Genomic DNA, 13,116 nt, shown 5'->3' with positions numbered 1-13,116 from the left:
CCGGCAGTCCGGACAGGGGAGCGCTGTGCCCCCGCTCGCAGCCTTCCTGCGATGTGGAGGGTCGCGGTGCTGCGACGATCATGAAAACGGCGATGACAGCTGCGGGCAGCGGGCCACAGCTTGACTCCTAGCTTCGTGCCATTCCGCGTGGCCCCCGTTGCAACCCTCCCGCTGGAAAAGCCTGTAACAGCCTCATGTTGACGGTGGAGTGCGCCTTCTTGGTTGGCCCTTGGCGAGGTCTCAGCTCAGATGTCGCCTGTTCAGAGGGGCCTGCCCCGTCTGCAGCAGAGCACCTGCCCCTCTTCTCACTGGGCCCTGTCCTCCCAGGGTGGCCAGCACAGGCTCCCATTGTTGACTTATGGACCGTTTATCGCATGCTCCTCCCAGCTAGAATGTAAACACTGGGAGGGGAGGGGCCGTTCTCTGGTCCCTCTCTTTGGCCCCAGTGCCCAGAACAGTACCTGGTGTGCATTGTTGGCTCTCAGTAAATCTTTGTGAATGAATGAAATTTGCCCCGGTGGAGGTATTAGAGAGGAGTTGAGAATTATCCCTCCCCCCCACCCCCCCACCCCCCAGTAATTTAAAGCGATAACTAATGCCTATGTGAGGAACTTGTTGCCTCTGGTCCATAACGGGGACGATAGAATCCCAGGACTCCTTTTTCTTACAAATCCCAGAAACTTTTTCAGGCCCCATGCCGCACCAGCTCTCTGCAGCGCCTGGCAGTATCGATCACTGTGAGTCTGACATGCCTTTTTCCTCCTGGCATTGTTATTTTATGGGTCTTTTCTGGTCTGTGTGATCTCAGAGCAAACCATCTGACTTTTCTGGAATTGTAGTTACTCATCTATAAAATGAAGCAATTTAATTAGATGGTTTCAAAGGTCCCTTTTGGTTCAAAAGTGGGGAAGAGGGTGGGAAGTAGGAGAGAGTGTAAATGAAACAAGCTTGGCCTTGGTTTGGTAATTGTTGAAGCTGAGGGAAAAGTAATGGGGGCTTATTGTATTCTGCTTTTGTATGTGACTGAGGTTTCCCATAATGAAAGGTGTTTTGTTTTTTAAAGTCTGTGATTCTTTTTTAATTACTTGCTATCTTCTACCATCTTTGACAGTGTTCTTTGATCCTGACTATAGACACTCATTCTCAGAGAACTCAGCCTTTCTTGTTGCTTGAATTATCACCTCTGTATGGAGGGTCCAGTTCGGATTCCTCACACTAGCTGGTTTTCTGCCTTTCAGTTCTGTACTTTCAGTTTTCCATAGGACAGTTCCACTGGGCAGCTCAGAATCCCCCAGGTCTAGGAAGTGGGCTTCATATACATGTGGTCCACATGGCTTGTAGCTGGGTCAGTCTTTTAGTGTGGGTAGGAAGGAATTAACAGACAGCTTAGCTTCTTGAAGCTGTGCATATAATGGCCAAAAAGATCTGTGTGACCTACTCTGATCACTTGGAAGATCCGCCACGAGAGCTTGATATGGAGGCAGCATGGTGAAAGGGGTGGCAGGGAGGTCATCTGGGACTATATTAGGTAGCTACTGGTCGTGTCTGATTTTGCTTTTAAAAATTGAAGTATTTTATAGTCATTAAAAGAAAATTCAAGACCTTCAGTTACCTGTCTACTCACCTAATTTAAAACCCCTACAATCGTGACTCATTGTTGATGGTGAATAGTGGATGTGGCCACATATTTGCAGATTTTTAATGTATCTATGGTAATGTATCTATTGTATCCTGTGTATCTTTTAACCTAAGTTTGTTTACAGAGGGCTGAAATGTCTTTGACATTCTAGGCACTGATTCATACAAATGTAACATGTTTTGACTAAATGAAGTATTTTCAACATTTAAAAGTACAGTTTCCTAGATGTGGGTGTTTTTGTTTTGTTTTTTCTTACTGCCATTCTGTAAAATCTCACTTCATCTACCTATTCATGAGAGATAGTTTGCCAGGTGATTCTTTCCCTCCCAGCAACATGCAGTTCTCACTGGACCTGAGGAACTAAAAACTGATTTTGAAATTTAAGGCCCATACAATAAAACCTTAATGTCTTCTAGACACAATTATTTAATATTGAGGTCCTATTACCTTAAAGAACAATATTGAGGGTAAGAAGGGAAAATATACACCATTAAATTATAAATAAAACAAATATTAAAGGATTGATTTTAAGAAATTTTCCCCTAAAAAACACTGCTATCCCTTTATGTATATATGTACAGGTAAACACACATTCACCTATGTGGAAAATAAGCATTTTATAACTAACAGGTTTGAGAATCTGATTTCAGTGAAGAAGTGACTTATCAACAGTCTAAGATAAGTGCCATGTATTCCAAAGGGCAGTGCCAGTGCTTCCCCCAGTCCAAGTAAGCTATGGGCTGATACACTCATCAACTACTGTTTCATTGTTCTATGGAAAGCACTCTGCTGTGTTATAGCAAAAGTGAGTCTCAAGAAACTAAAAAACATAGTGGAAACAATTTGTATTAAAAAAGTATAGAAAAGTGTGAAGTAATAGAATAGTTGGAAGAGACTGAAAATTTGACAGGTGAGGCAAGAAGCTGTAAGCAGGTGAAGGACATAAAGGTGAACCAGTGTGGAGTGCGATGATGAGACAGCGTGGCTGCACTGAGGTATATTTACATGTTTGGGTGGGTAATTATGTATGTTGGGCTTCAGGAAGAAAACCGTTTGCTCTATGAAACTTAAGTTGGACAGGGAAGGAAATTACTGAAGTAGAGATGACTGTCTTGAATCCTACAACTATTACAATAGTGCAAATGTAAGATAAGAGAATGGAATGGAAAATAGGAATGGGAAGAAGTAGACAGATTTGACATATCTTTCATAGTTGACTGGACTTGATGGTTATTAAATGATGAAGGAAGAATTCAAGCTGTTCCTGAGGGAATGGTTTTCTCTTCAATGGGTCAGAGTAGAGATATGGGTGAGGATAAAGTGTTCTTAGAGGCCTATTGCAACCCATCCATGATACTAAGAGAGCAGTTGGAAATAGGCATAATGACTCTAGAAATGTGTTGAAGATTTAAATTTTGCCTGTAATTGCAATTGCTCAGGGATTAATGTGTCAGGCACAGCAAGAGGAGACACGATAGGAAACTGAGACGTGATGAGCTGAGGCAGAGGAAGCCAGGAACCTTTGGTGTCATGGAAGCCTTGGGAGGAGGGACTCAGAAAGGGAGAGTCTGGGCCGTTATATTGTGGAAGGCCTGCCTAGGAGAGACCTTGTACAGGAGCGTTGGATTTGTTGATATTTGAAAGAAGGTTTAAAAGAATGATTAAAAGCCAAAGGCCTATACTACAAAAATAGTTTCTTCCCAACAAGATTGATAAACTCATACTTTATTGAGAACTGTTTCCTCACCCCTTACTTGGCTTACCCGACATGGCCAAAATAGTAACCTGAAATATATCTTCCAGTTTACAGTTACTTATTGAGAAAAATTATGCTTCTCATTTTATACTTTTAAAGAAGTGATTGAACTGACTGTTCAACATAGTACTGGAAGTATTAGCCATTGCAATTAGGCAAGAAGAAGAAATAAAAGGCATCCAAATTGGAAAAGAGGAAGTAAAACTGTCCTTATTTGCAGACGACATGATATTATACATACAAAACCCTAGAGACTCCATCAAAAAGCTACTAGACTTAATACATGAATTCGGCAATGTAGCAGGATACAAAATTAACCCCAAGAAATCTGAGGCATTCCTATACACCAATAGTGAACTTTCAGAAAGAGAGATTATCAAAACAATCCCATTTACCATTGCACCAAAAAAATTAAGCTACCTAGGAATAAACTTAACTAAAGAGGTAAAAGACCTCTACTCAGAAAACTACAGGACGTTGAAAAAAGAGATAGAGGAAGACATAAACAGATGGAAGAACATACCGTGTTCATGGATTGGTAGAATCAACATCATTAAAATGTCCATACTACCCAAAGCAATCTATAAATTCAACGCACTTCCCATTAAACTACCAACGGCATACTTCACAGATCTAGAACGAACTCTCCAAAAATTCATCTGGAATAAAAAAAGACCCCGAATAGCTGCAGCAATCCTGAGAAAGAACAAAGTAGGTGGGATCTCAATACCAGATATCAAGATGTATTACAAAGCCACTGTTCTCAAAACTGCCTGGTACTGGCACAAGAACAGACATATAGATCAATGGAATAGAATAGAGACCCCAGAAATCGGCCCGAACCAATATGCTCAATTAATATTTGACAAAGGAGGCAAGAACATACAATGGAGCCAAGATAGTCTCTTCAATAAATGGTGCTGGGAAAATTGGACAGATATATGCAAGAAATTGAAACTAGATCACCAACTTACACCATACACAAAAATAAACTCAAAATGGATAAAGGACTTAAATGTTTTATATTTTCTTCTTAAAAATACCTATAGTGTGGTCATTTGGCATTTAATATAACAAAAGCATAATGATCCTGAGCTGAAAGGTTTCCCTAGCCTGTGAAGAATTTTGCAGATTTATCAGTAAGGCTCATAAGTTGTGTTTATTTACAAATCCGGACTAGATCATTTCAAACTTATAACCCATCTCATAGGCATTGCTTACCATGGTTCAGGCACTGCTCCTGGGTAGGCGCAGTCATCCCTGGTGAGAGGCATTAATCACTTTAACGTTGTTCTCCCTTCTGCTCTATTACAGGAGGGGTAGGAGGATGCGTCTGGTATCTAGAAAGAAGAGCTGTGCAGGCATCCCCTCACAAGTTTATGCATCTTTTTAGGAACGCCAGCAAGCAGTGGGTTACATTTCAGCACTTCACCTTCCTCAAGCGAATGGTATGTTCAGAAGACCATCCTTGCTCTGTTGCTTCAGCCTTTCCTTTTCAATTTGCGGGAATTTCAGAAATTCGTGTTACAAGAGGAGTACTAAGAAGTACTGTTTAAAAAGGACTTTTAGTGTCCTCTTCAGTTTATTCAGAACTTAAATCCCTTGCTTTGATTATTCTTAACTGAAACTAGGATAATTTTGGTGTTTGAGCTTAAAAGTATGATCTTGAACTTACTGATTAAGTTTGGAGAAATATTGAAAATTTCTGGCATGGTTTTACTAGGTTAAAATTAGAGAAAGCTGCACTGTTATAATACTTTATAAATTCTTTAAAATTCTGTGAATACAACAGTAATACAGAAATAATTGCTCTAATAGTGGCCCTCCTGTTTTTTTTTACATTAGCAGTGCATTCAGATGCATGTCTGAATTGAACAAATTGAGTTTTTAGTAGTTTGCTCAGCATTTTGTGGTGGGCATTGATAATATATCTCAGTCCTCTTGTAGGCCTGTGTCTAGGTCGGGTTCATGATATTATGGGCAACATAGTAATTTGCTCTGAATTACCAATGAGGGCATTTGACATTTTCTCAAGTAGAAAGTATCATAGAATGGAGAAATCTTAGCTAACAAATTCTTGCAAGCATGAAATAATAGCAAATTCATAATCTAAAATCCTCTTTTAAATTTATCTCTTCTTTTTTTTAACTTAAAATTTAAAGTCTTATAAAAACTTACTATTCTGGTAAGAGATTTAAATTTCCAGTAATGTTCAGACTTTTTAAGTTGGGGGTTTAAGGATAATGGATATTTAGAAGAGAAACTCAAATATATATTATGCCATTTTTATGTAAACAGAACTTTGGATTCATTCATGAGTTTGTAATTCCTAAGACTAGTATGTGTAATGGAAAAGTCTCTTAATTAGTTATCAGGTTAGTGGTTCCATGTCCAGGGCCACCTGTAACTAACTGGTTATTGAATCTAGGCTCTGTCAGTTTATTTCTCAGCCTTGATTTCCTCATCTGCAAATTAAAGAGAGAGATACTAATAATGACCCATCTTCTTTAACACTGTTGCAAAGCTTACATGAGATATGTATATTATATAAACTATAACATGCATTCTATTGAACTATGAAGTGCCTCATGAATGCTAGTAGTAATTACTTTTTGCAAGTAAGTAATGGAGAGTGTGTAGCTCTAAAGCTCATGTTCTTTCCTCATACACACTGCTGTAAGTCACATAGGCCTGGGATGTGCACGTCCGCGGAGCCCCGCTGCACTGTTTGCCTGGGAACATGGCACTCAACAGGTGTTTGGGCTCTTGATTATAGAAAACTTTTTCATTGTGCTTGAATGTTAAACCACCAGTTTCTGGTACTACATTAGGGGACATTCTGGAAGAGATGAACAAGAAATAAAAATATCTTCTTTCAAGGAACTTAAATTCCTAGGAATTTCTAGAAATTTGAAAACTATTGCAGAGGAATTAATTGTGTTCTCCTTATGTCTTAGTCTAGTGCAGCGGTTCTCAACCTGTGGGTCGCGACCTCTTTGGGGGTCAAACGACCCTTTCACAGGGGTCGCCTAAGACCATCCTGCATATCAGATATTTACATTACGATTCATAACAGTAGCAACATTACAGTTATGAAGTAGCAACGAAAATAATTTTATGGTTGGGTCACAACATGAGGAACTGTATTTAAAGGGCCAGAAGGTTGAGAACCACTGGTAGTGACTTCCATGGAACAAGCACTTTAATATTAGTACATGTGCCTGTGTTTTATAAAGTTAGAGGAAAATCTTTTAAGTACCATAAAAGTCGGACCAATAGAAGGTATAACTAAACAACCATTTAAGAGCATTTTGGCTTTGTATACTGACATGTACTTTTTAAATTTAGTATGTCACACAGCTGAACAGAAGCCTCCGCCAGCAAATAAAGCCAAAGTCAGAGCCAGTGGCCTCTCCTTTCCTTGAGAAATCGTCTTCGAGTCAAGCCAAAACGGAAGTATATGAGATGAAGCCTTTTGCACCCTCTACCCTATCTTTGCCCAGAAAGCCTAATGAAACCGAATTGATAGAACTAGAATCTGCCTCAATAATTGAAGGCTCAGTAGATGTGGGAAAAGAGACAAAAGATGAAAAGCAGTGGAAAGAGATGAAGCTGCATGTGGACGATTTGCCAGGAATTTTGGCTCGACTGTCCAAAATCAAACTCACAGGTACTTTGTCTTTCTGGTATGGTTAGAGTCTTCCTTGAAACTTTATTTTTAGTTAAACAAAAAGCTTATTTTATTTACTACTCCAACAGGAATATTTTGAAACTGCAGATTCTCTCTAATTGAGATCTGAAGTCAAATTTTCTGAATTCTAGTTACTCAGAATTGTAAATAGTATTGTATTAAACATGTACTAGAATATCCTCATTTATTTACAATTAAAGTAGAATACTTATCCTGCTTATTTCTGACTTTTGTTTTTTGCATCTGCTGTCCTTTAAAGATGCAGTGCGGTAATGAGTCTGTCTGTCTGAGTTCCACAGCAGCACGGACGGCACTGCTGTGCGTGGTGTGCAGTGGAACCACAGTGGCCACTGGGACTCCCACTCACTGATGTTTGCCTCTTGTAGGACCTCTGGGATTGTCCCAGGTATGAAGGGGTTTTGAGTGCTTTTCTGAAAGGAGGTTTAGGACCAGATTTTTTGCCTAATTGTAGCAAACTGCACCAAAACAATTGCATGCATTTAGGTGTTAACCCATAATAATGTCATTTGGTTGCTACAACCACGCTATGAGTCAGGAGAAGCTTTGTTATTATCATCCCATCTCATAGCTAAACTTAGAAGTAGCTTATTCTGGGCTCATGCTGTTCGGACTATATGTCCTGGGTCATCCTGCAGACGGAAGACCTGGTCTCTCCGTTTCTTCTGGATGAGAATAAGGAGAAGAAATGGGTAAACAGTAAAGTTGTATTTGGTACTCTGCGGACAGAAAGTGGTAAATAATATTGTTGAGTCAAAATCTGCAAGTGAACAGATGAGGCAAAGAGGCTTTGAGAGTAGAGAATAGAGACAAAGAAGGAGTGGTTTCTGTTTGTTTGTTTGTCTTTCAAGAGAGTTGAGCCTGAAATCCAGGGGAAAAGGAGACAAATCAGACACATCTTGTTCCTCAGTGACCAAGCTCACTTACAGAAAACCTTTTAGGGAGGATGGCACTTGGACATAGGGAACTTGACAGAGAATCATAGTAAAACGTACACCGTGCAGCTCTACAGCTGTGAGACTGATTTCGGGTGGTATCTTTGAAATTATGTCTCAGTGCTGGTTTGAGTGTCATGTTGACATGTGAGAAGGACTATAGATAAGGTGTGATTCTAGGATGTCACCCAGAAAACAAGGCCTCTCTGTCTGGGCGCCAGAAGTGAGCTCTGCCATGAGCAGGAGTTTCTCGGTGTGCACTCTGCAGATTCAGTCTGTCATGTCCCATTTCTGTCAGCAAAGCCAATATTCTTCTCCTCTCCTCGAGGAGAAATCTTAGCACATTCTTTGCTTTCCATTCTCCCCTTCAGTCTAACCTCCAGCTGCACCAGTAGGCCCCTCTGTTGTGCCTCTATGGTTTCTCATCCCCATTTCTGAAGCTACCATCCTCGTTTGAGTCCAGACATAGGACTATTATTGCTCCAGCTCCTAACTGTTCTTTCTGCCTCATTCTCCTTCCACTGCAATATATGACACCCAGGGCTGCCAGAGGAATTTCCTAAGGCATTGCTTTCAGTGTTCCTGACCTGCCCAAGAGTCTGCAGTTCCTCTGTATTGCCTCATGCCTCGACTCAGCCTGACTTTAAAGGGACATTATAATCGGAAATGGTTAGACTCTTCCACAGAAATATTTGTTTTCCACCCCACCATACTCCTTCCTCCACGGAGACCAGTCACATCCTTTCAAGGCTTCTCCACTAAGTCTTCTTTTGCTGCTCTCAGCCCAAGTCTCCCTCCTCAACACTCAGAATATGGCTGGGAAGTCAAGCAGACTTGAGTTCAGATCCTGGCTGTGACATTTACTAGCCTTGACCTTGTTGAGACAATTCCCTCATCTACAAAATAGAAATAATAATAAATCACTTAAGAATTTAATCATATAATGCACGTAAAGTACCCAGCAACATGACTGGCACATGGGAGACCTTCAGAGGTTAGTTTTCAAATAATTATAGGTAAACACTTGATTATTCAATATAGGTTGTATTTTCCAAAGAATTTCAGGGCAGAAATCATGCCATATATTGAGCACTTCTAGCTATCTCTCTGGGTACAGTGCTCCTCACTTGGTAGGGACTTGCTTTTTTTTTTTTAATATATTTTTATTGATTTCAGAGAGGAAGGGAGAGGGAGAGAGAAATAGAAATGTCAATGATGAGAGAGAATCATTGATGACTGCCTCCTGCACACCCCCCACCGGGGATGGAGCCCCCAACCTGGGCGTGTGCCCTGACCTGCAATTGAACTGTGACCTCCAGGCTCAAAAGTTGACACTCAACCACTGAGCAACACCAGCTGGGCAGGACTCACTTTTGAGAGGGAACTGACAGACTGAAGTCTCCCAGAGGAGGGCAGCCACAAGGAAGAGGGGATGTGGAAACCTTGTCACTTGGAGGATGAGATTGTTCTGCTTAGAAAAGAGAAGGGAGGAGGGATAAAGTGAGGGAAAGGAGAAAGACATAATAGCCATTTTTAGACATCTGTAGTTCCATTGATTTAAAGGAACAATGCTGCTAACTTATAGTCCAGAAAACAAAACTAGGAGATTGCACATGCTAACAGGGTGGCAGATTCTCTCAGTGTGAAAGAGAGTTCTTAGGAGAACTATTTAGGTGCGAAATGGGCTGCCTTGTAAGGCAATGTTCCCTGTCATTGGAACTATCTAAATGGAAACAGATCATCTTTGAGGGAAGTTGATTCCTGCATTGTGTAGTGGGTGGGACTAGATGATGACAATTAAGAGTTTTAAGACCCTTTTCCATACTCAGAGACTGCCTGCCTTCAGTATTTATTGGTGTTAACCACATATCCCTTGGTGTTGGTTACTGGAGATACAGAGATAACAATAAGTTCAGTCTAATGGGGAGATTTTGTACGCATGTACATATATAAAAATAGAACAGCTGTGGTCCGATACATCTGTGTTTCAAACCCAGAACTCTTTCTTAATACCTGTGTGATCTTGAGCAATTTCTTAACCTTAGAGTGTCTTATTTTCTTTACCTGTAAAGTAGAGATAGTGGCACTTACTTCATAGCCTCATTGTGAGGATTAAATGAGATAATGCAGGTAAAACACCTGCATTAAGTGCCTACCCAGCACTAGTATGCACTTAATTAGCTATAATCAATACTATTATCATTGCTATATGCATCATTAGGGAAATTAGTGTTATAGGAATTATAAGGGATGTGTGCATGAGGCAGAGGGGGGACCCAGAGAAGGGAGTGTTCTTTTGCCTGTGGAGGGAATTGAAGTGAATGAGTGTTTACTGGGCAGAAAAGGCAAGGATTGCAAGCAGAGGCATCTGGCATATTCAGAGCTGAAGTGTGCTGAGTAGTGCAGTGTGACTGGAGTGCTGGAGAGGCACTTCCTGGGTGAATAATGAAGCAGGCTATGCTGTCACTGGCACAGGTTTTCCACCCCAGCAAGGGAAAGACCTGGGGGGCATTTTGGAGGAACACAGTCACTTTGTACGTATTTTGTCTTATTTATTTATCTTTTAAGCAGATTTTAAATACTACTGAATTAATATAAATTTATTGTAAGAGAAAGAAATTCAAATAATACAGAAACAGAGTATCTTAAACTGGAAAAGTACCTTTTTCATTCATTCTAGATGAAACTCCTACTTAAAATGTAGCCATATGTATGCAGATATAAAGATATAGATAAAGTTTTATATATACATATATTTTTATTGGTTTCAGAGAGGAAGGGAGAGGGAAAGATAGAAACATCAGTGATAAGAGAGAATTGATTGGCCGCCTTCTACACGCACCCCCAGTAGGGATCGAGCCTGCAACCCAGTTATATGTCTCAACCAGGAATCAAACTGGCAAGCAAACCATGACCTCATGGTTCATAGGTCAATGTTCAACCACTGAACCACACCAGCCAGTCCAGAATTGCTTTTAATAGCAAAAAAACTGGAAACGCCCTAAACGTTTACCTGTAGAGGATTAGTTAAGTAAATAATGGCAGTTCCATATAATGGAATGGTATGCAGTGAAGTAAATACTGTCAGTGAAAGCTACACTGTTAAGAGAAAATGACAAGTTGTAGAACTGTGTATGCATGTGTGTATAATGACCCTATTTCTATTAAAATATAAAGCCTCGCCCTAACGGGGTGTCTCAGTGGTTGAGTGTCGACCTATGAGCCAAGAGGTGATGGTTCGATTCCCGGTCAGAGCACATGCCCAGGTCCCAGGCTCGATCCCCTTTGTGGGGTGTGCAGAAGGTGGCCGATCAGTAATTCTCTCTCATTGTTATTTCTCTCTCTCCCTCTTCCTTCCTCTCTGAAATCAATAAAATATATTAAATAAATAAGAGCAATTCTGTTATTAACTTTTATGTATATAAATCTTTGTATACTTATGTGAGTCCTTGTGTAGGATAAGTGTTTAGAAATGTAATTGCTAGCTTTAAATATTGTAATTTTGATAGACTAACCGGTTTGTGCCTAAAAAAGATAGTTTAATTTACATTCCCTCCAACGGCATGTGGGAATCTGACTCCTTCTGTACTCCATGCTTGTGAATTAGTTGTCTTTACCAGTGTTGCCTGTTTGAAAACTGAAAAGATTTTTGTGTGTTCGTTTTTATTTTCTCAGTTTTGGTGGGATTTAGCATCTTTTTCTCTATTGACCATTTCTATGTTTCCTTTTATTTACCTCATACCCTTGGTCATTTCTTAATGATGGTTTTAGAGCTCTCTTTAGCATTTTATCCATCATATGCATTAATTTTTTAAAATATTTTCTTTTTCCTTTATTTTACTTGTGATATTTCACTGTTTTATTTTGCCCTGCTGAGATTTTTCAAATTTGTTAGTTCTTTTTTGGGGGGTTTTTTGTTGTTTTTTTGTGCTTAGAAATATTTTTACTGCCCTATGGTTATAAAAGCATTCACTGTGGGTGGTTCTTTTTTTTAATACTTTAATATTTTTATTATATTCTCTAAGGTGTGGGGACCATGTGGAATGTCTTTCAGTATAAGGAGTAGGATGGATTAAGAAGACTGCAGTGGCAGTACTATTGAGAAAGTGTTGTCTGTTTTTGTGAAGAAAGTTTTATTGGAACACAGCCATGCCAATTTGTTCTATGCTGTTATCATGCTATGTTGGCAGAATTGAGTAATTATAGAGAAAATTTATGGCTTGGAAAGCCTGAGTATTTTCCCTCTGGCTCTTTATAGAAAAAGTTTTCTGGCCCCAGCTAAAGAGCATTGACTATTAAGACTCAAGAATGATGGTAAATAAATCATTGGTAACCAATTGAGAAATGACTTGGGCTGAACTAAGGCTGTGGTGGGGAAGGAGAAAAGGGGAGAGAAAGATGTAGAAAAATATGAAGGAAATAGAATTAACAGAACGGTAGATGTGGTGGAGTGCTGAGGAGGTTTGGGACCTGGAGTTGCAAAGACCTTGACTACCATTAGGGGAAGCAAGCCTTCTCCAGTTCTTTGAGCCCTGTGCTCCTTAACTGTTCTGTACTCTACCCAGTTCTCTGGCAGAGTCCCTGCATTCATTCCTGGCCCTTACTAACTGAGAGGCCTTGAACAGTTTCCATAATCTCTCTATGCCTCAGTTTACCTATTTGTAAAGTAGGGATAATAATAATACCTATTTCAGAGGGTTGTTCTGAGTATTAAATAAGTTAACCTTTGCAAACTACATAGAAATGACTGTGTTAAGAGCTGTGTACTTGTTCCTTAAGTTAAAAAATGCCTGGGTGCCCTCACAGGCATTTGAGTTTGCTGCCCCTACTCTAGAAAAACATCCAGCCTTCTGATATGGAAGACTGGATGAGTGGTGGTGTTGAGCCTTAAGAATGTGAACTCTGAAGAAAGAAACTGGTTGGGGGATAATGATGAGCGGAGTTTTGCACACATGGAATTTGAGTTGTCGCTAGCATATCCAGTGAAGAGGTTCAGTGGGCAGGGGCAGTTGGCTGTGAAGGACAGGAGCTCAGGAGAACTCTGGGCCAGAAGAAGGAGGGGTCTTCAGCATGGAGT

General features: G+C 40.1%; 1 protein-coding gene across 1 annotated transcript in view; it reads left to right on the top strand.

The window, feature by feature from the left end:
* LOC102261324 (protoheme IX farnesyltransferase, mitochondrial) overlaps nucleotides 1–13,116 on the top strand; it is a 118,925-nt gene that overhangs the window by 642 nt on the left and 105,167 nt on the right. The window contains exons 2-3 of the mRNA XM_005857342.2: nucleotides 4,710–4,843; nucleotides 6,744–7,065. Coding sequence (XP_005857404.1) covers nucleotides 4,710–4,843; nucleotides 6,744–7,065 — 456 coding nt within the window. The remainder of the gene's footprint in view (nucleotides 1–4,709; nucleotides 4,844–6,743; nucleotides 7,066–13,116) is intronic.

The sequence above is a fragment of the Myotis brandtii genome, unplaced genomic scaffold (genome assembly GCF_000412655.1).
Source record: "Myotis brandtii unplaced genomic scaffold, ASM41265v1 scaffold1103, whole genome shotgun sequence".
Classification (NCBI taxonomy): Eukaryota; Metazoa; Chordata; class Mammalia; order Chiroptera; family Vespertilionidae; genus Myotis; species Myotis brandtii.
The sequence above is the reverse complement of the archived record's forward strand: the minus strand, read 5'-3'. Positions and strand labels throughout refer to the sequence as shown.